Source organism: Panthera leo, chromosome B1, assembly GCF_018350215.1.
Source record: "Panthera leo isolate Ple1 chromosome B1, P.leo_Ple1_pat1.1, whole genome shotgun sequence".
Taxonomy (NCBI): Eukaryota; Metazoa; Chordata; class Mammalia; order Carnivora; family Felidae; genus Panthera; species Panthera leo.
Genome location: NC_056682.1, coordinates 95,441,928 through 95,461,553, shown reverse-complemented (window position 1 = coordinate 95,461,553; position 19,626 = coordinate 95,441,928). Strand labels below are relative to the sequence as shown.

General features: G+C 37.7%; 1 protein-coding gene across 8 annotated transcripts in view; it reads left to right on the top strand.

Moving 5' to 3' along the window:
- CB1H4orf33 (chromosome B1 C4orf33 homolog) overlaps nucleotides 1-19,626 on the top strand; it is a 126,707-nt gene that overhangs the window by 17,719 nt on the left and 89,362 nt on the right. For 5 of the 8 annotated variants that reach the window (XM_042935498.1, XM_042935495.1, XM_042935500.1 and 2 more), the window contains exons 4-6: nucleotides 365-416; nucleotides 775-974; nucleotides 3,153-3,307. In XM_042935498.1, coding sequence (XP_042791432.1) covers nucleotides 365-416; nucleotides 775-974; nucleotides 3,153-3,258 — 358 coding nt within the window. In that variant the 3' untranslated portion in view covers nucleotides 3,259-3,307. Of the gene's footprint in view, nucleotides 1-364; nucleotides 417-774; nucleotides 975-3,152; nucleotides 5,065-6,157; nucleotides 6,355-18,448; nucleotides 18,530-19,626 lie in introns of those variants that run through there. The other 3 variants (XM_042935501.1, XM_042935502.1, XM_042935496.1) reach the window with 3 other exon arrangements.

The window sequence follows — 19,626 nt, the reverse complement described above, 5'->3', positions numbered from 1 at the left end:
TTCAGTCGTAGATATTTGTGCAAACTTCCTTTATGGTGTTTTAGTTTTCAAGATGGGTTTTATTATGCCATCAGATACTGTGGTATCCCCCCCCCCCCCCCCCATCCCTTTTTCATACTTTGCCTCATCTGACACATGTAGCTTTCTGCATTTGACTGCAGTGGTCTGAAAAATGGTAAGCTTGAAAATCACATTTCTAAGTAACTGAACACACTAGTTCTCCCTATAATTATCCAATATTCATATTGCACCTTTTAATTATTTGGAAATTTGATATAAGCACACACACTGCAGGTATGAAGGAAAGTAAAGAAAATAACATTTGTTTCTTTCAAACACTCATGAGGAATTTTAATTTTGACAGTCACGGACAACATTTGGTGCTTTTACTCTCTGGAAGAAGAAATGTATGGAAAGTAAGTAAATAAAAATATTAGACAAAATCCTTTAATCCATAAGGTATGTAGAGAGGTGTGTGTGTCTTATATAAAATGTTTCAAGTATAAATCTAAATTTACTGGGGCGCCTGGTTGGCTCAGTCGGTTGGGTGTCCGACTTCCGCTCAGGTCATGATCTCACAGTTCGTGGGTTTGAGCCCCGTGTCGGGCTCTGTGCTGACAGCACACAGCCTGGAGCCTGTTTCGGATTCTGTGTCTCCCTCTCTCTCTGCTCCTCCCCTGTTCACGCTCTGTCTCTGTCTCAAGAATAAACATTAAAAATTTTTTTTTTTTAAAACATCTAAATTTACCTTTTGTGTTTCACATGTTTCTATAGCAGGAGCTTGCTCTATCATTCAGAGTGTCCAGAGAAGAGACAAAATGGGAAGGCAAAGCTTATCTTCCTTGGAGTTATTTTCCACCAAAGGTGACAAAATTCAATTCATTTGCAATTCATGGGTCAAAAGATAAAAGAAATTATGAAGCTCTTTACCCTGTACCTCAGCATGAACTGCAACAAGGACAAAAACCTGATTTGTAAGTAGAAAATAAATGAAGATACGTTCCGATTTTGAATTTTTTGGAATCTAATTTGTGGTAGAACAGTAGTAACATTTTTCATTCCAAGAAGACACGTGTACAAATACCTAGTAGAGTCTTATGTCCAGTGACGGTCCCCAGTAAATACTTGACAGACTGACTTTGGGCAGACATTGTCTCTCTTACTGCTGTCAGTAGAGCACTTACATTTCCATAGCGGCATGAGAAAAGTGTTGCTTAGTGAGTATTGCAATGGCTAGTTTAAAAATATGGTTGCAAATTCATTTATGATCCCTTTCAGAGCTAAATGGCCAGAGGCATCTATGTTTCCTGATGTGAGTGAGGGGTTAATAAATCTTTTCCCTTGCTGTTTAAAAATGTGATCTTCAGCCAACTCTCTAGCTCTCTTCCCCTGGTAACCTCATGATGATAAAAATGTCAGATATATTTTTAGGCAACATTGCTTGTCATAGTAATGACCCTTAATTGGTAAATTGATTCTGATCTGAGAGGAATTACGAATAAACTATGAATACCTGATAGGGGCAGCATGACTTTGGGATTTCCTCTTAACAGTCTCGTTCCCTGTGGGGATGTAAGAAACTATGCCTATGAAGTTATTATTACAAGAGATTTTGGCTCCTGTGGGGCAGCAGGCATGTAAGCTAAGGTATTGCCTACATTTTCTCATTTTGAGTCTTACCTCTTTGCACCTGAACCTGTCACGTAAGGAGAATATGATTCCTGCCCAGCCTCATAAATGCTTCATGGAAGCATAAACACTGCTCCCTTAGGAAGGAAAGGCACATGCTGTCCTGGGGCAAACTGAGATTCCTACTCTGTATCTCTCTGGGTGTACCTAGTGTGGCCAAGATAGTCTGGTGTGATTGCATGTTTAGAATAGCCTAACAGATATCCTGGTGGGCTTTGTACCATGGTAGACTGACTTTCCTGCCTTTTTACCTTTAGAAAGTGCTATACTGCCATTCCTCTCCCTTTAGCTTTCACCTTCCTGTCACGCTCTTTACTCACTTCACCTTTATCTTTTCTAGCCAATTGCCTTTATTCTGCCTGACACACTTTTCCCTTTTCCCTTTGCATTTGTCCCAGTCCTGACCCTTTATCTTATCCTTCACTGTTTCCCTAACCTCTTTTTTTTTTTAATTTTTAAAATTTAAAAAATTGAAGTATAGTTGAGACACACTGTTACATTAGTTTCAGGTGTACAACATAGTGATTCGATAAGTCTGTACATTATGCTATGCTCATAAGTGTAGCTGCCATCAGTCTCCATACAACAAATGCTATTACAATATATTCACTAGGCTATATTGACTAGATTCCCAAGGCTGCACTTTTTATCCCCGTGATTTATTCATTTTGTAACTGGAAGTTTCCTACATTGACCATGTGACTCTAAACCAGGTTCAGCCTGGCCAGGGGGGCAGAATGGGACAGGAATCCAGATGCAACTCACTCAGGGCCCTCATATCAAGATGGCTTGTTTCTCTGGTTCTTCACCAGCTAGCTAATGCCTTCCTGTATTCAGGCTCCTCATTTACAAGTTATTGGAGTTTTACCCTAGATTAAAGTATGATTATACTATTGGCCAAGGTGGAGCCAGGGCAGAGTGATTTCCTACACAGCTGAGATCCACTGTAACTTGTTAGTGAAGCCTTTCTCCTCATTAAGCCACAATAGTTTAAATGGTTTTCCCAGAAAGGAGAGAACTAGGATTAAATCTCTTTTACATTAACCGCCCTTGCTTTGACAAAATAGTCTATTCTCTATAATCTATTGAGCTGAAGCTTTAAAAACAATTATCTATATGGCATATAAAGTATATAACACTTTGAATGTAAAAATATCTGTAAGAGTATAATATTTGTTAAGGCTAGATGGAATGAGTCAGGTTTTGAGGGTTGATTTTTATTTCTCCCCTCAGCCATGAGGGAGCTTTTGCAGAATTGAGAGTGCTTTGAGATGTGGTGAATTTCAGAGCTGAATGTTTCATAGAAAGAATGAGAAAGTTGTACACATAGAAAACATCTTACCTTTGGTATTTTTAAAATAGAATGTTGTTCTGTCACAAATGTGACAAATAGCCCTTGAGGACAGCTGTTTCACAAATGCATAATTCATTTCAGTTCCCACCTTCTTTTTCTTTGTGTTTAGCCATTGTCTGGAATACTTTAAGCCTTTCAATTTTAACACACTGCTTGGAGAAGAATGGAAACAACCAGAATCAGAGCTGTGGCTTATGGAGAAATCTGATGTATAGGAGTATAGTAGATGATCATATCAATCATTTCTTCTCTGTATCTTTTAAGGTAAACCAATAATAAGTATAATCTCTTTTAATCATGGTACCACCAGCACATTTCAACAGCAAATATTTTCATAGAAGTCAGTGAAAATACAGTGTCTCTGTGGCAAGTTGTATATGAGTTAACAAGAAAATTGAAGGTTTGTAGATGAGTTTATCTAGTAAGTTAAAATGTTCCTCAGAGTCATTTAGTCCAGAAGCGACCGTGTCAATGAGTTCTATTGTCTGCCTTACCACCCTCAACCCAAATATCTCCAACTCTGTCAGCCAAAATCATTATTTCTCTTCCCACTTCCCTAAACCTCAGTCAGCCTGAGACTGGAACATCTTATTTGCACATGTTTTAATTCCATGTAATGTACAATAATTCTTTACTCAGAATCTTCTGCATTCTTCAAGTGGGTTGAAAACAATGACCTATTTCAGCTGAGAAGGAGATCCACATTTGTTAAGGCACCATTAAGCTACATATGTATTTAACCAGCTGTTTTTCCTGTCTTGGAGGCTATTTTTAGTCTGTAGAAGGAAATGGAATGAAGTAGCCTTGAATTTGGGCAACTGATTCTACTTTTGTTTACAAACAGATGACACTTACTTATGTATGCTGTTAAACCAGATGTGAAAATGTTTTTGCTTTATTTTGTGAGCATTAAACATTCCTGGTCTAGAATTTTCAAATTTTGTGCTATAATATAGCTCAGAGTTTGAAGCCATCTAGCAGATCATCTGTGAACTTCTCCACTAAACCTGTTTCTCCACTAGCATTCTTAACTCAGAGGTTAGTAGCCTCGCAGAAGAATTTTTATTGTACAGAATACACAACAATATACTTTATTCTCTTGTTTTTTACTAACAGAACTTGAATTTTTAGGGGCATTGCTCAAAAACATTTTTCCAGATTCCTTTGAAGACAGAAATGGCATGATAAAGCAGCTCAGGTTAATGTGATATAAGTACACAGTATTAGGTGGGGATTTAAGGAAAGATGACTTGAAGATGAAAGATTCAGCTGTCATACACTTTTTGTCCTTTGCCCTCCCCTTTCCTTTTTCCTGAATTGCATAATTGGAACCTGAGGTAACACACTAGCTGTATTGTATCAATGAGGAGACAATCCAGGGAGAGCTGAGCAGCAGGGCAGAGGAGCCTGGATTATAAACAATGCAGTAGAGTAACATACCATATCTGGACTGCCTACCTATTGACTTCTTTATACAGGAGAAAAGAAGCTGCCTAATTTGTTTCCCCAAATTGATCCATAGATTTAATACAATCCCAGTTAAAAATCCCAGAAGGCTTTTTTGGGGTCTAAATTGACAGACATTAAAATTTTATGTGGAAATGTGAAGGACCTCAAATAGCCAAACAATTTTGAAAAAGAACAGAGTTTGAGGACTTACATGACTTGACTTCAAGACTTACTATTAAACTTCAATAATGAAGACAGTGTGACATTGGCATAGATTTAGACAAATATATCAAAGTAACAGAAACCAGAAACGAAACAATATACAGTCAGTTGATTTTTTAACAAAGGTGCCAGTGTATTTAAAAAGGGAAAGGATATCTTTTCAACAAATGGTATTGGGATAGCTGAAAAAAGCATGAAAACAAAACCTTGACCCTCTACTTAATCTACATAAAAATTAACTTATATGTGACTGGTGAAACGAAAAAGGTTCTAGGAGAAATCTTCATAATCTGGAGTAGAGAAACATTTGTTTTCAAATAGGACACACAAAGCACTAACTTAAAGAGAAATTGGACTTCACCAAAATCAAAACTTTCTGTTCCTCAAAAGCTTCCATTAAGAAAGTAAAGAAGCAAGCCACAGATTGGAATAAAATATTCAAAATACCCATATCTGACAAAAGACTCTTACCCAGAATATATAAAGAACTCCTACAAACCTGTAATAAAAGGAGAAGCCAGTTAAGGAGCCTTCACAGACACTTCACAGAAAAAATATACAAAAGGCCAATAAGTATATATAGAAACGCTCTCAACATCACTTATCATCAAGGAAATGCAAATTAAAACCACAAGATACCACTAAATGACTAAAATTACAAAATATACACACTGGTTAAATGGCTAACACTAAAAAAGACTGAGCAATAATGAGAATGTGGAGTGCCTGGAACTTTCATACACTATGGATAGGAATGTAATATATGGTACAATCACTTTGGAAAACTGGAAATTTCGAAAGTTAAATACACACTCTGTTTTTCAGTAGTTTCATGCTTAAGTACATACTGAAGAGAAATGAATGTTGATGGCAGTTTTATTGATGGCACAAAACATAAACAATCAAGTTTGTATCTATAGGAGAATGGATATACAAACTGTGATCTAGTCAGACAATGAAGTACTACTTATGAAAAAGAATGGACTACTGATAAATGTAATAACCTTACCTGAATCTCTAAAGCATTACATTGAGCAAAATAAACCAGACAGAACATTCTGTATAACTAATTATATGATGGCCAATTATAGGCAAAACTAAGCTGTAGTGATGGATCTCAGAACGACTATTTTCTCTGGGTGAGGTCAGGGGATTCAAACTGGCTGTAAAAGGAACATGAGGAAATTTGAGAGGGGAGCAGTTGAAATGATTTGTATATTGATCTGGCTGACAGTTATATAGCTGCATATATTTGTCAACATTCCCCAAGCTGTATATTTAAGATACATGATTTTACTATTGTGAATTATACCTTAATAAAATAGAGTTATAAAATAAGCTGTAAATTAAATGGAGTTAACTTCTACTGTGTATTGTTTCATTGAACAGTCACTAGTGCTAGTTAAATGTGGCTTATTAACTAATTTTTTTTCATTTATTAAGTATGTTTTCTATCTGAAAAGAGCTGGTGTAAGATGAATGCTGACTTTTACAAAAGGCTGTAAGTGTCTTCATAATTACATATGCTGGTGTCAGTGTTAGGCATCCTAGATAAATTCAGAAAATATTTTTAAAATCAACAGTAGCAACTAATTTGATAGGACAACAATATGCCAGTTTTATATACAAAAGGCATATTTGTGGGGTGCCTGGGTGGCTCAGTCAGTTAAGTGTCCAACGTTGGCCAGGTCGTGATCTCACAGTTTGTGAGTTCGAGCCCCACTGCGTCGGGCTCTGTGCTGACAGCTTGAAGTGTGGAGCCTGCTTCAGATTCTGTGTCTCCATTTCTTTGCCCCTCCCCTGCTCAAGCACTCGCTTGTTCTCTCTCTCTCTCTCTCTCTCTCTCTCTCTCTCAAAAAATAAACATTTAAAAAAAATTTTAAATAGTCTGCAATGCCTTACCTATAAATTACCTGAAGCAGTTTTATAAACACACATAAAACTATACCCTGCCCCCCGCAAAAAAGATACATTTAGTGTGTCCTGATTTGAGAAGTGAATCTGTCATTCTGAATCACAGGTTCAGATATAAAGTGGAACTGTTTATAATATGGGGGGAAAGTAAAGTACAGATATTTTAGATATAATCATAGCCATGTAAAATATTGAATTTGAATATTGTGGTTTGTGAACTTTCTGAAACCTGCTATGTATCCTCTTCTTTTCTGTTTAGGTGTCTTTAAAATATCTCTTAGCTTTATTTTGACCAGATAAGAAATATTTTCCTTCTTCCAATACTAAGTAAGCAAGAGCACTTATATAAACATTTTCTTTTGAAAGGAACATATAGTTCAACCACAGAATTTTGGAAACTTTGTCCATTAGTAAGATACAAACAATGCACCCTATAGAAACTTAGCATTTGAGAATGGTGTTTGTAATCACTGTTTGAAATTTGCTTTTCAACTTCAGGACCATAACAGAATAATCATTCTTTTATTTAATATATGTATAAGTCCATTTCCTTGCTATGTTCTGAATTGTTTACTATGGCATCAGATTTTGTCTTCTCACCACCTAAATAGATTACACAGTGCATGCATTTGTTCAGGTGTTTTCACATGCTTTTTCACAGCTCCAGTAAAATGTAAGTCATAGTCCGGGGGGAAATACAGTAGTCCCTCCACCCCCTATATGCTGTTTTGATTTAAGTGGTTTCAGTTAGCTGCAGTCAACTGTTGTTCAAATATATTAAATGGAAAGTTCCAGAAAGAAACAATTCATAAGTTTTAAATTGCATGAAATTTTGAGTATCCTGATGAAATCTCACACTGTCCTGTCTAGGATGAGAATCATCCCTTTATGCAATGTATCCACACTGTATATGCACTACCCAGCCATTAGTCACTTAGCAATCTGGGTTATCAGATCAGCTGTCACAGTATGGCAGTGCTTGTGGTCAGGTAGCCCTTATTTTACTTAATAATGGTCCCAAACCTCAAGAGTGGTGATACTGGCAATTCAGAGATGCCAAAGAAACACCAGAAAGTGCTTCCCTGAAGTGAATAGTTGAAAATTCTCAACTAAATAGGGAAAGAAAAAAATCACATGCTGAGGTTGCTGAGATCTATAGTAAGAATGAATCTTCTATCTGTGAAATTGTAAAGAAGGAAAAAGAAATTCATGCTGGTTTTATTGTTATTGATCCCAGTTTTAGGCATGTATATAAGGTAAAAAACATAGTATACATAGGGTTTGGTACTATCCATGGTTTCAGTCATTCACTGGGAGTTTTGGGAACATATGCCCCACAGATAGGAAGGACTAATGAATACATTGTATTTTTAGCCACCAACTGCATTTTCTTAATTACATTATATTTATTTATAAGAAAAATGTTTCTACTGGTTATAGCCAAATAGCAGCTTTCAAAACATACTAACCTATTTTAAAATTGAAAAAAAAAATTTCATACAGTCTATGAATTAGTCCACAAAGAGATCTAATTTTTAGTTGTCTAATTTTGGCCACTTAATGCAAATGATCTACTTTTTCTACTTTTGGATCACCTTACAATTTGGTTTTAAAAAGCAACGCAGTCCTGTTTTGTTTGATTAAAGAAAGACATGTATTTAACGTCCTAAAGTCTTGGATGACTGCTATGTCAACCTCTTATGATTTGATGGCTGTTCTTTTTTTTTTTTTTTAACTTGTTTTATTTTTTTAAATTTACATGCAAATTAGTTAGCATATAGTGCAACAATGATTTCAGGAGTAGATTCCTTAATGTCCGTTACCCATTTAGCCCATCCCCCCTCCCACAATCTCTCCCATAACCCTCAGTTTGTTCTTCGTATTTATGAGTCTCTTCTGATTTCTCCCCTCCCTATTTTTATATTACTTTTGTCTCCCTTACCTTATGTTCATCTGTTTTGTCTCTTAAAGTCCTCACATGAGTGAAGTCATATGATTTTTGTCTTTGACTGACTAATTTCACTTAGCATAATACCCTCCAGTTCCATCCACATAGTTGCAAATGGCAAGATTTCATTATTTTTGATTGCCAAGTAATACTCCATTGCATATATATACCACCTCTTCTTTATCCATTCATACATCAATGGACATTTGGGCTTTTTCCATACTTTGGCTATTGTTGATAGTGCTGCTATAAACATGGGGGTGCATGTGTCCCTTCGAAACAGCACACCTGTATCCTATGGATAAATGCCTAATAGTGCAATTGCTGGGTCATAGGGTAGTTCTATTTTTGTTTTTTGAGGAATGTCCATACTGTTTTCCAGAGTGGCTGCACCGGCTTGCATTCCCACCAACAATGCAAAAGAGATCCTCTTTCTCTGCATCCTCGTCAACATCTGTTGTTGCCTGAGTTGTTAATGTTAGCCATTCTGACAGGTATAAAGTGGTATCTAAATGTGGTTTTGATTTGTATTTCCCTGATGATGAGTGATGTTCAGCATTTTTTCATGTGTCGGTTGGTCATCTGGATGTCTTCTTTGGAGAAGTGTCTATTCATGTCTTTTGCCCATTTCTTCACTGGATTATTTGTTTTTTGGGGTGTTGAGTTTGATAAGTTCTCTATAGATTTTGGATACTAACCCTTTATCTGATATGTCATTTGCAAATATCTTCTCCCATTCTGTTGGTTGCCTTTTAGTTTTGCTGATTGTTTCCTTTGCTGTGCAGAAGCTTTTTATTTTGATGAGGTCCCAGTAGTTCACTTTTGCTTTTGCTTCCCTTGCCTCTAGAGACATGTTGAGTAAGAAGTGGCTGCGGCCAAGATCAAAGAAGTTTTTGCCTGCTTTCTCCTCGAGGATTTTGATGGCTTCCTGTCTTATATTGAGGTCTTTCATCCACTTTGAGTTTATTTTTGTGTATGGTGCAAGAAAGGGGTACAGGTTCATTCTTCTGCATGTCGCTGTCCAGTTTTCCCAGCACCACTTGCTGAAGAGAGTGTCTTCATTCCATTGGATATTCTTTCCTGCTTTGTCAAAGATTAGTTGGCCATACGTTTGTGGGTCCATTTCTGGGTTCTCTATTCTGTGCCATTGATCTGAGTGTCTGTTCTTGTGCCAGTACCATACTGTCTTGATGATTACAGCTTTGTAGTATAGCTTGAAGTCTGGGATTGTGATGCCTCCTACTTCGGTTTTCTTTTTCAAGATTGCTTTGGCTATTCAGGGTCTTTTCTGGTTCCATAGAAATTTTAGGATTGTTTGTTCTAGCTTTGTGAAGAATGCTGATGTTATTTTGATAGGGATTGCATTGAATGTGTAGATTGCTTTGGGTATTATCGACATTTTAACAATATTTGTTCTTCCTATCCAGGAATATGGAATCTTTTTCCATTGTTTTGTGTCTTCTTCAATTTCTTTCTTTCTTTCTATACTTCTCAGTGTGTAGATCTTTTACGTCTTTAGTTAGGTTTATTCCCAGGTATTTTATGGTTTTTGGTGCATCTGTAAATCGGATCGATTCCTTGATTTTCTGTCGCTTCATTGTTGGTGTATAGGAATGCAACCGATTTCTGTGCATTGATTTTATATCCTGCAACTTTGCAGAATTCATGAATCAGTTCTAGCAGTTTTTTGGTGGCATCTTTTGGGTTTTCCATATAGAGTATCATGTCATCTGCGAAGTGTGAAAGTTTGACCTCCTGGCCGATTTGGATGCCTTTTATTTCTTTGTGTTGTCTGATTGGAGGCTAATACTATGTTGAATAACAGTGGCGAGAGTAGACATCCCTGTCTTGTTCCTAATCTTAGGGGAAAGCTCTCAGTTTTTCCCCATTGAGGATGATATTAGTGTTGGGTCGTTCATATATGGCTTTTATGATCTCAAGGTATGCTCCTTCTATTCCTACTTTCTTGAGGGTTTTTATCAAGAAAGGATGCTTTATTTTGTCAAATGCTTTCTCTGCATCTATTGAGAGGATCATATGGTTATTGTCCTTTCTTTTATTGATGTGATGAATCACGTTAATTGTTTTGCAGATATTGAACCAGCCCTGTATCCCAGGTATAAATCCCACTTGGTTGTGGTGAATAATTTTTTTAATGTATTGTTGGAGCCGGTTGGCTAATATCTTGTTGAGGATTTTTGCATCCATGTTCATCAGGGAAATTGGTATATAGTTCTCCTTTTTAGTGGGGTCTCTGTCTGGTTTTGGAATCGAGGTAATGCTGGCTTCAGAGAAAGAGTTTGGAAGTTTTCCTTCCGTTTCTATTTTTTGGAACAGCTTCAAGAGAATAGATGTTAACTTTTAAATGTTTGATAGAATTCCCCTGGAAAGCCATCTGGCCCTGGGCTCTTGTTTTTTGGAAGATTTTTGATTACTAATTCAATTTCCTTACTGGTTTTGGGTCTGTTCAAATTTTCTATTTCTTCCTGTTTCAGTTTTGGTAGTGGATATGTTTCTAGGAATTTGTCCATTTCTTCCAGATTGCCCATTTTATTGGCCTATAATTGTCATACTATTCTCTTATTATTGTTTTGATTTCTGCTGCATTGGTTGTGATCTCTCTTTCGTTCTTGATTTTATTTATTTGGGCTTTTCCTTTTTCTTTTTGATCAGACTGGCTAGTGGTTTATCAATTTTTTTTAATTCTTTCAAAGAACCAGCTTCTGGTTTCATTAATCTGTTCTACTGTTTTTTTGGTTTCGATAGCATTAATTTCTGATCTAATCTTTATTATTTCTTGCCTTCTGCTGGTTTTGGGTTTTATTTGCTGTTCTTTTTCCAGCTCCTTAAGACGTAAGGTTAGGTTGTGTATCTGAGATCTTTCTTCCTTCTTTAGGAAGGCCTAGATTGCTATATACTTTCCTCTTATGACTGCCTTTGCTGCATCCCAGAGGTTTTGGGTTGTGGTGTTGTCATGTTCATTGACTTCCATATACTTTTTAATTTCCTCTTTAACTTCTTGGTTGGCCCATTCATTCTTTAGTAGGATGTTCTTTAGTCTCCAAGTATTTACCTTTCCACATTTTTTCTTGTGCTTGATTTCGAGTTTCATAGCATTGTGGTCTGAAAATATGCACGGTATGATCTTGATCTTTTTGTACTTACTTAGGGCTGATTTGTGTCCCAGTATATGGTCTATTCTGGAGAATGTTTCATGTGCACTGGAGAACAATGTATATGCTGCTGCTTTAGGATGAAATGTTTTGAATATATCTGTTAAGTCCATCTGGTCCAGTGTGTCATTCAAAGCCATTGTTTCCTTGTTGATTTTTTGATTAGATGATCTGTCCATTGCTGTGAGTGGGGTGTTGAAGTCTCCTACTATTATGTTATTACTATCGGTGAGTTTCTTTATGTTTGTGACTAATTGATGTATATATTTGGATGCTGCCACATTTGGTGCATAAATGTTTACAATTGTTAGGTCTTCTTGGTGGATAGACCCCTTGATTATGATATAATGCCCTTCTGCATCTCTGGGTCAGTCTTTATTTTAAAGTCTAGATTGTCTGATATAAGTATGGCTACTCCGGCTTTCTTTTATTGACGATTAGCATGATAGATGGTTCTCCATCCCCTTATTTTCAATCTGAAGGTGTCTTTAGGTCTAAAGTGGGTCTCTTATAAACAGCATACAGATGGATCTTGTTTTCTTTTCCATTCTGTTACCCTGTGTCTTTTGATTGGAGCATTGAGTCCATGATGTTTAGAGTGAGTACTGAAAGATATGAATTTATTGCCATTATGATGTTTGTAGAATTGGAGTTTCTGGTGGTGTTCTCTGGTCCCTTCTAATATTTGTTGCTTTTGATATATAGACATACATACATATGTACACATACTTTTTTTCCACCTTTTCTCCCCTCAGAGAGTCCCCCTTAAAATTTCTTGCAAGGCTGGTTTAGTGGCCACAAACTCCTTTAATTTTTGTTTTTCTGGGAAACTTTTTATCTCTCCTTCTATTTTGAATGATAGCCTTGCTGGATAAGGAACTCTTGGCTGCATATTTTTCTGATTCAGCACACTGAATATATCCTGCCATTCCTTTGTGGTCTGCCAAGTTTCTGTGGATAGGTGTGCTGCAAACCTGATGTGTCTTCCCTTGTAGGTTAGGGACTTTTTTCTCTTGCTGCTTTCATGATTCTCTCCTTTCCTGAGAATTTTGTGAATTTGACTATGATATGCCTTGTTGATGGTCAGTTTTTGTTGAATCTAATGGGAGTCCTCTGTGTGTTCTAGTATTTGATGTCCGTGTCTTTCCCCAGGTTAGGAACGTTTTCTCCTATGACTTGCTCACATAACCCTTCTACCCCTATTTCTCTCTCTTCCTCTTCTGGGGGCCCTATGATTCTGATATTGTTCCTTTTTAATGAGTCACTGATTTCTCTAATTCTTACATCATGCTCTTTTGCCTTAATCTTCCTCTTTTTTTCTGCTTCATTATTCTCTATAAGTTTGTCCTCTATATCACTGATTCTCTCTTCTGCCTCATCCATCCTTGCTGCCGCTGCATCCATTCATGATTGCAGATCAGTTATAGCATTGTTAATTTCATTCTGACCATTTTTTACTTACTTTATCTCTGCAGAAAGGTATTCTAATCTATTTTTGACTCCAGCTGGTATTCTTATTATCGTGATTCTAAATTGTGGTTCAGACATCCTGATTGTATCTGTGTTAGTTAAATTCCTGGCTGTTGTTTCTTTGTGCTCTTTCTTTTGGGGTGAATTCCTTCGTTTTGTCATTTTGAAGGGAGAAAAGATATTAATGAGATAGAAAATTAAATTTTTAAATAATATTAAAATTTTTTAAATATTAAAATTAAAAACTTAAAAATACACACACACACACACAAAATCTAATAAATGATGGTAGATCCTAGGTGTGTTTTGGTCTGGGTGTTGAAAGTGGTTTGACAGATTAGAGAAAAAAAAGGGGGGGCAGAAATTGAGAGTTTGAAAAAATGAATACACTGAAGTAGACTAAAATGAGATGATGGGAGTAAAGGAGGATTTGAAAAAATTTACACAAAAATAAAAAATATAGTAGGAAAATAAGTAAAGAAAAATACTTTTAATAAAAATTAAAAATAAAAATGAATTCTTTCTCTTTCTGTATTCCAGAAAAAGAAAAGAAACAAAAAGAAAAAATAAAAAAAATGAAATTGTTTGAAACTTTAAAAAGTGAATACATTGTAGTAGACTAAAATAAAATGATGGAAGTAAAATAAAATTTTAAAAAATTTACATAAAAGCAAAAAAATAGTAAACAATTAAAGAAAAATATTTTTAATAGAAATTGAAAGTAAAAATGAAGTTTTTCACTTTCTGCATTCAAGAAAAAGAAAAAAAAGAGAAAAAAGAAAACAAGTAAATTGTTTGATAATTTGAAAAGGTGAATACACTGAAGTAGACTAAAATAGAATGATGGAAGTAAGATAGAATTTGAAAAAAATTACCCAAAAGTAAAAAATATAGTAAAAAAAAAATTAAAAATATTTTTAATAAAAATTGAAAATAAAAATGAAATTTTTTTCTTTCTGTATTCAGAGAAAGAATAGTGTAGAAGAGAAAAAAAAAAAGAAAATTGAATAGATAGACCTGCTAGCAGATTGAAATAGTATTGAAATTACTTTGTTTTCCCCTAGAAGTCAGACTATGTAGCCCTTTATAGTCCATAAACCAAGTAGGCGGTGAGACTTGTGTTCTTCAAGAACGAGGTTGGCCCAGTTGGGCAGGGCTCAGTGTAACGGCTCCGTTCTCCAATAAATGGCACTGCTAGCCTACTGGGATGGATTGTTGCGGCGCTCATAAGTGCTTATGTGCATGTGCGAGAGCGGTGAAAATGGCATCACCCAGCTACCCAGTCTCTAGTATCGGAACTCTGTTCTCTCCGATCGGCAATTGCGCACCCATCCTCTGTCTTCAGCTTTCGTCCACTCCCCGCTTTTTCACTGTCTGTGACCGAGCCCCAGGCAGTACCTCTCTCCCAAGTTTTGTCTCAGATGCTGCTGTTTTCCCCAGCCCCTTCTGAAGGACTGCAGCTTTGACCCCTTCCGCCCTTCTGCTGGAGGGTCTCACCGAGCAATGGCTGAATGCCAACTGCACCCAGGAATGCCTGCTGGACCCTGCTGCTGCCGGTCCCCTGAGACCGCAGCCAGGTGCCAACCTGCCCCAGAAAAATTTCACGAGATAGTGTAGCAGCAGCTTTTCAGGGATTATGGAAAATCACAGCACACATCTGGCACCAGGCTTCACTCGTAACGACCTTGTTCCGGCACCAGCGAATGTGACCGTTTTCTGGGGTCTGCTGGGACCAAGTGGCTTCAACAGTCTCTACCAAATGTCCTTCCAGCAGTGGAACCACTTTTCCCCATGTGGCTCGAGAACCTCCCAGACCCCACTCTGTCCCTGTGTATTCGCTCTTCCCACCAGAGCACCACCAGGTATCGAGCTGCGGAGTTGCTGCCTTTGCACTCCCCTTGTTTACAGTCTTAATGGAATTTAAACGCTCTCCTTTCTCCTTTGTCCTTTTTTAGTTTAGTCCCTGAGTCTGTTTCCAATTTTCCACTTTCTCTCCAACTGCTTTTGGGGAGGGGTGCTTTTCCCATATTCTCCCCTGCCCCAGTCTCCGTCCTCTCTGCCTGCAAAGGTGGCTCCCTGCCTGCAGCCACCTTCTCTCTCCCCAAGTTCATCTCCCTGCGCCATGTACCTGCTGAATTCTGTGGTGCAGTTTGTGCAGATTGTTGTGTTAATTCTCCAATCAGTTTTCTAGGTGTGTAGGATGGTTTAGTGTTGGTCTGGCTGTATTTCATGGATGCAAGACACACAAAAAACTCCCATGCATGCTGTTCTGCCATCTCGGCTCCTCCCCTGCGTTGTTTTTTACATTAAAAATATTTTGCCACGGAAAAAGCATTTAATTTTTTGTCCTCTTTTTCCTCTTTTTAAAACATTAGATTTTCGGGGCAGAAGATAATGAATATAATTAAACTGATATTTAATAGGAAGAAGAAAGGATACAAATGGTAAAGCAATTACTCTGAGCCTTCAGCTCTTCCAGTCATGGGAGAGCCATGCTTTTTTTTTTTTTTTTTTTTTTTTTTTTTAATGTTTATGTAGTTTTGAGAGAGAGAGACAGAGCTAAAACAGGGGAGGGCAGAGAGAGAGGAAGACACAGAAGCCAAACCAGGCTCCAGGCTCTGAACTGTCAGTACAGAGCCTGACTCGGGGCTCAAACCCACGGACCGTGAGATCATGACCTGAGCCAAAGTTGGATACTTAACCGACTAAGCCACCCAGGCACCCCAAAGAGCCATGCTTTTGAAGTCATGCTTCAAAACCAAAGGATCATCTGCTTTTTCCGCATTTAAATTTCCATAGTATTTTAACATTGCCTTATTAGAGCACTTACCTACTGTGCATTAGAAAGTTCTTCTGGCCCATCTGTTATTATCTAAGCCTAACATTTTACTCCAGCAATTAGTTCCATTCCTTTTGGTGCAGGGCTTTGCTGCTGCCTCAGCTGTTTGAAACATGTGCAAGAACCCACTTAGCCATTATGTAACTGCCCTGGATGTGTGAGGTAGCTAATACCACATGGGGCAACTCTTGAACAAGAGGATGGGAGAAAGTGGTTAAATACTTTTCTCTTTTGTTCTTCAGGTTGGCAATTCTGAGGTCCCTCGTCAGAGGGTTACTAAAGGGATCACACTCCAGTTGCCAACTAATAACAGCAGCAGTGGTGAACTAATAACACATTTTATATTGCCTTTTCTTCATTTCCTGTTCTGCTCTTCCTACTTCCCTACTCTTGTTTGCAGTTACTTCACTAAAATCATCCTACATGCAAGCTCTCATCCCAGGTCTCTTTCATGGGGAATTCAGGCTAAGTCAATTGTTACCTGAAGTGATCCTAGAAAGGAGCCTGTCAGGATGGGAATCAGGTCTGAATCACTCGGGGCAATGCAGCGATAGGGACACTATTGGTGGTGGTGATGACTCTAGTGTAACATCACAGTTACTAAGACTGTCTCCAGTGGTAGACTGGCTTGAGGAGCCAGTGAAGGTGAAACATCTGTATAAGTGATAGGTAGCACTTGGCATAGAGACAGTGGCAGTAATAAGGACTGAAGTTCATGGTTTCTTTTCTTTTTAAAATTATTCTGATATTGAAATAATTTTATTTTATATTTCTCCATTAATGAAAAACAACAATTTAGAATTTGGAGAGGATTCTGGGAAGATGGTGGAATAGGAAGCACCAGGAATCTCTCTCCCCACCTAGACAACAGTTGCACTGGTGGAATTACCTGATAAAACTTTTCTTTTTTTTAAATTCTGTAATCTGTTGAAGGTGGACTTGACTACTTTTTGATAAAGTCTTTAGACTGACTTGAGAAAAAAATAAGCAACTACAAACTCAGGGTATACTGTGAGCATCAGAAAAATGCATCTCAGTGTTTGAAAAGTCCTATTTACAGCAGCTGGAGCACAAACACTATGGAAACTCAAACTCAAGGTTTAATGGTAACGATAGCTACACTGCTGAATACTGAGCCTTGACAGGTCTCCTATTTTGAAATGAGAGATATCTAATGGAAAGAGTGGGATCCATGACCTGGGGTGGGGATATTTGTGTGGATGAGCCTCTTCTGGTGTATTTTGAATGCCAGATTTTTCTTCACTCTCTAGGCTGGCAGAAGCAGGTCCTTTAACCTTGTTAGAAGAAATTATCATCAACTTGCCTTGATAGTCCACCCAAAACCCCACCTGAAGCAAGTGTCTTTTAAGTAATCCTTGTTCTCAAAATATGTCATCTCTTCACCAGACTTAAAATAAGGGTCAGACTACAGCCCTTTGCAAGGCATAGTAGAAATAATAAGTACATGCTGTGCGAAGTATTGTGCACACTGAAAGGATACAGGACCTGGAACAAGGGTAGAACATGTTGGAGTGCATCTAAAAAAGTTAGTATGTGTGGCTGGAAAGGGAAAATGTATGTTGACATGGGTTGTTAAACTGGGGGCTTAACATCTTGACAAGGACATCTGGAACTTGTCTTAATATGCTACTGAACTGAATTCTTGAAGTTGGATGAAATGATGGCTTATAGTATATGAAGCAGAAATGCTAAAATTGCCTTGGTGGAGAATCGAGGAAAGGTCAAAGACTTGGAGAGATGATAATGTTATATTAGACTATAAATGTAGAATGTTATATGAGGCCAGAGAACCTACCATCTGACTATGTTTATGTCAAGGAGAATAGAATAGAAGAGACTATAGAGAGGAACATTGTCATTCTTGAGAAACTCAGTTGTGATCTGGATAACTATAGGTAGCCTCTGTAGCCCAGGACTGAGTAGGCAGTGTTGGCATAGAACTGCGATGTCTAGTGTTGATGGGTATGATAAATTTCCAGAATATCAGATTCCTAGGGAGACACGAATTAACAGAAGCTATGAGAATGTAATTACTATAATGAGCAGCAGGGCTGGAGGTGGCAGTCAGGGTGCATTAACATCAGATATCCATGACTTTAGCTGATAGTTTAAGGTGTACCTAAGAGTGATATGGGTAGCTAGCCAACTTGACTTATATACCAGAAAAAAAAAAATTGAGAGCTGGTGGGCAGCAGGCTATTTTCAGCTCTTGGAATAGATCATTTTGATTTGTTACCCTTTCTGTAGATTTAATCCAGTTTTCAAACCCAGGTCCTATTGACTGAAAGAAAAGCTGGATCTTGTTAATAAAATAACCAGAAATTTTGCTCCAAGAATATATGATAAATATCCTCCTAATTCTTCCCCAGGGAGATAAATGTGGACATTTAACCAAATAACTCTAGTCTGAAGAAAGGTGACTACTAAGACATTTGGGATTGCTGAAAAAGGTAAATTCAGTGACTAAGGTGACACTGATAGTGAGGGACCTGAATTGCCATTATGGCCCTCTATTAGAATGGGACACGTGGAGACCAGGTGATCAAGGGAATCTTGGTTAAGAACATCTCATAGTGCGTCCAGTATGTCCACCTCCCACCCTGAGGTCATTCCCAGGAACAGGAGAGGATATTGCAGCAGTTTTGACCATGGTGCGATTGGCCCTGTCACCATTTATTACATGTATACGTTGTTTTAAGAGTTTATTCTTATTTTGGATCTAGGAACAAATGTTCAAGATCCATCAATTTAAAGTGTTTACAGAACACTAGCTTTAAACACTTTGGTTTTCACAGTATTATCTTTTGGGTAACTAGTTAATATCTAAAATATTTTCAATGATTAGTGACTGGAGAAGATTTTCAATGATTAGTGACTGGAGGGGAATGTTACATTTAAAAGTGACTCCAGGGGGGCGCCTGGGTGGCTCAGTCAGTTAAGCGGCCGACTTCGGCTCAGGTCATGATCTCGCAGTCCGTGAGTTTGAGCCCCGCGTCGGGCTCTGTGCTGACAGCTCAGAGCCTGGAGCCTGTTTCAGATTCTGTGTCTCCCTCTCTCTCTGCCCCTCCCTGTTCATGCTCTCTCTCTCTCTATCTCAAAAATAAATAAACGTTAAAAAAAAAATTAAAAAAAATAATAAAAGTGACTCCAGGGACACCTGGGTGGCTAGTTGGTTAAGCATCCAACTTTGGCTCAGCTCTTGTGGTTTGTGAATTTGAGCCCCACATCAGGCTCTGTGCTGGCAGCTTGCTCAGAGCCTGGAGTCTGGTCTGGATTCTGTCTCTCTTTTTCTCTGCCCCTGCCCCGCTCACACTCTGTCTCTGTCTCTCTCAAAAATAAACATTAAAAGTGGCTCCAGTGCAGCTTAAAAGCTAAGGGAAGAAAAACAGCCTTCTACTTTACTCTTCAATTTGATTTTATTTATAATTTGAAAAAAAAACAGATTAGATAGATAGATAGATAGATAGGACTTGCATATACAGAGCCTCAAATTGTAAATATATTTTTTGGAAGTGGTTCCTTTTCACAGTCTATAGCTCCTTTTCTA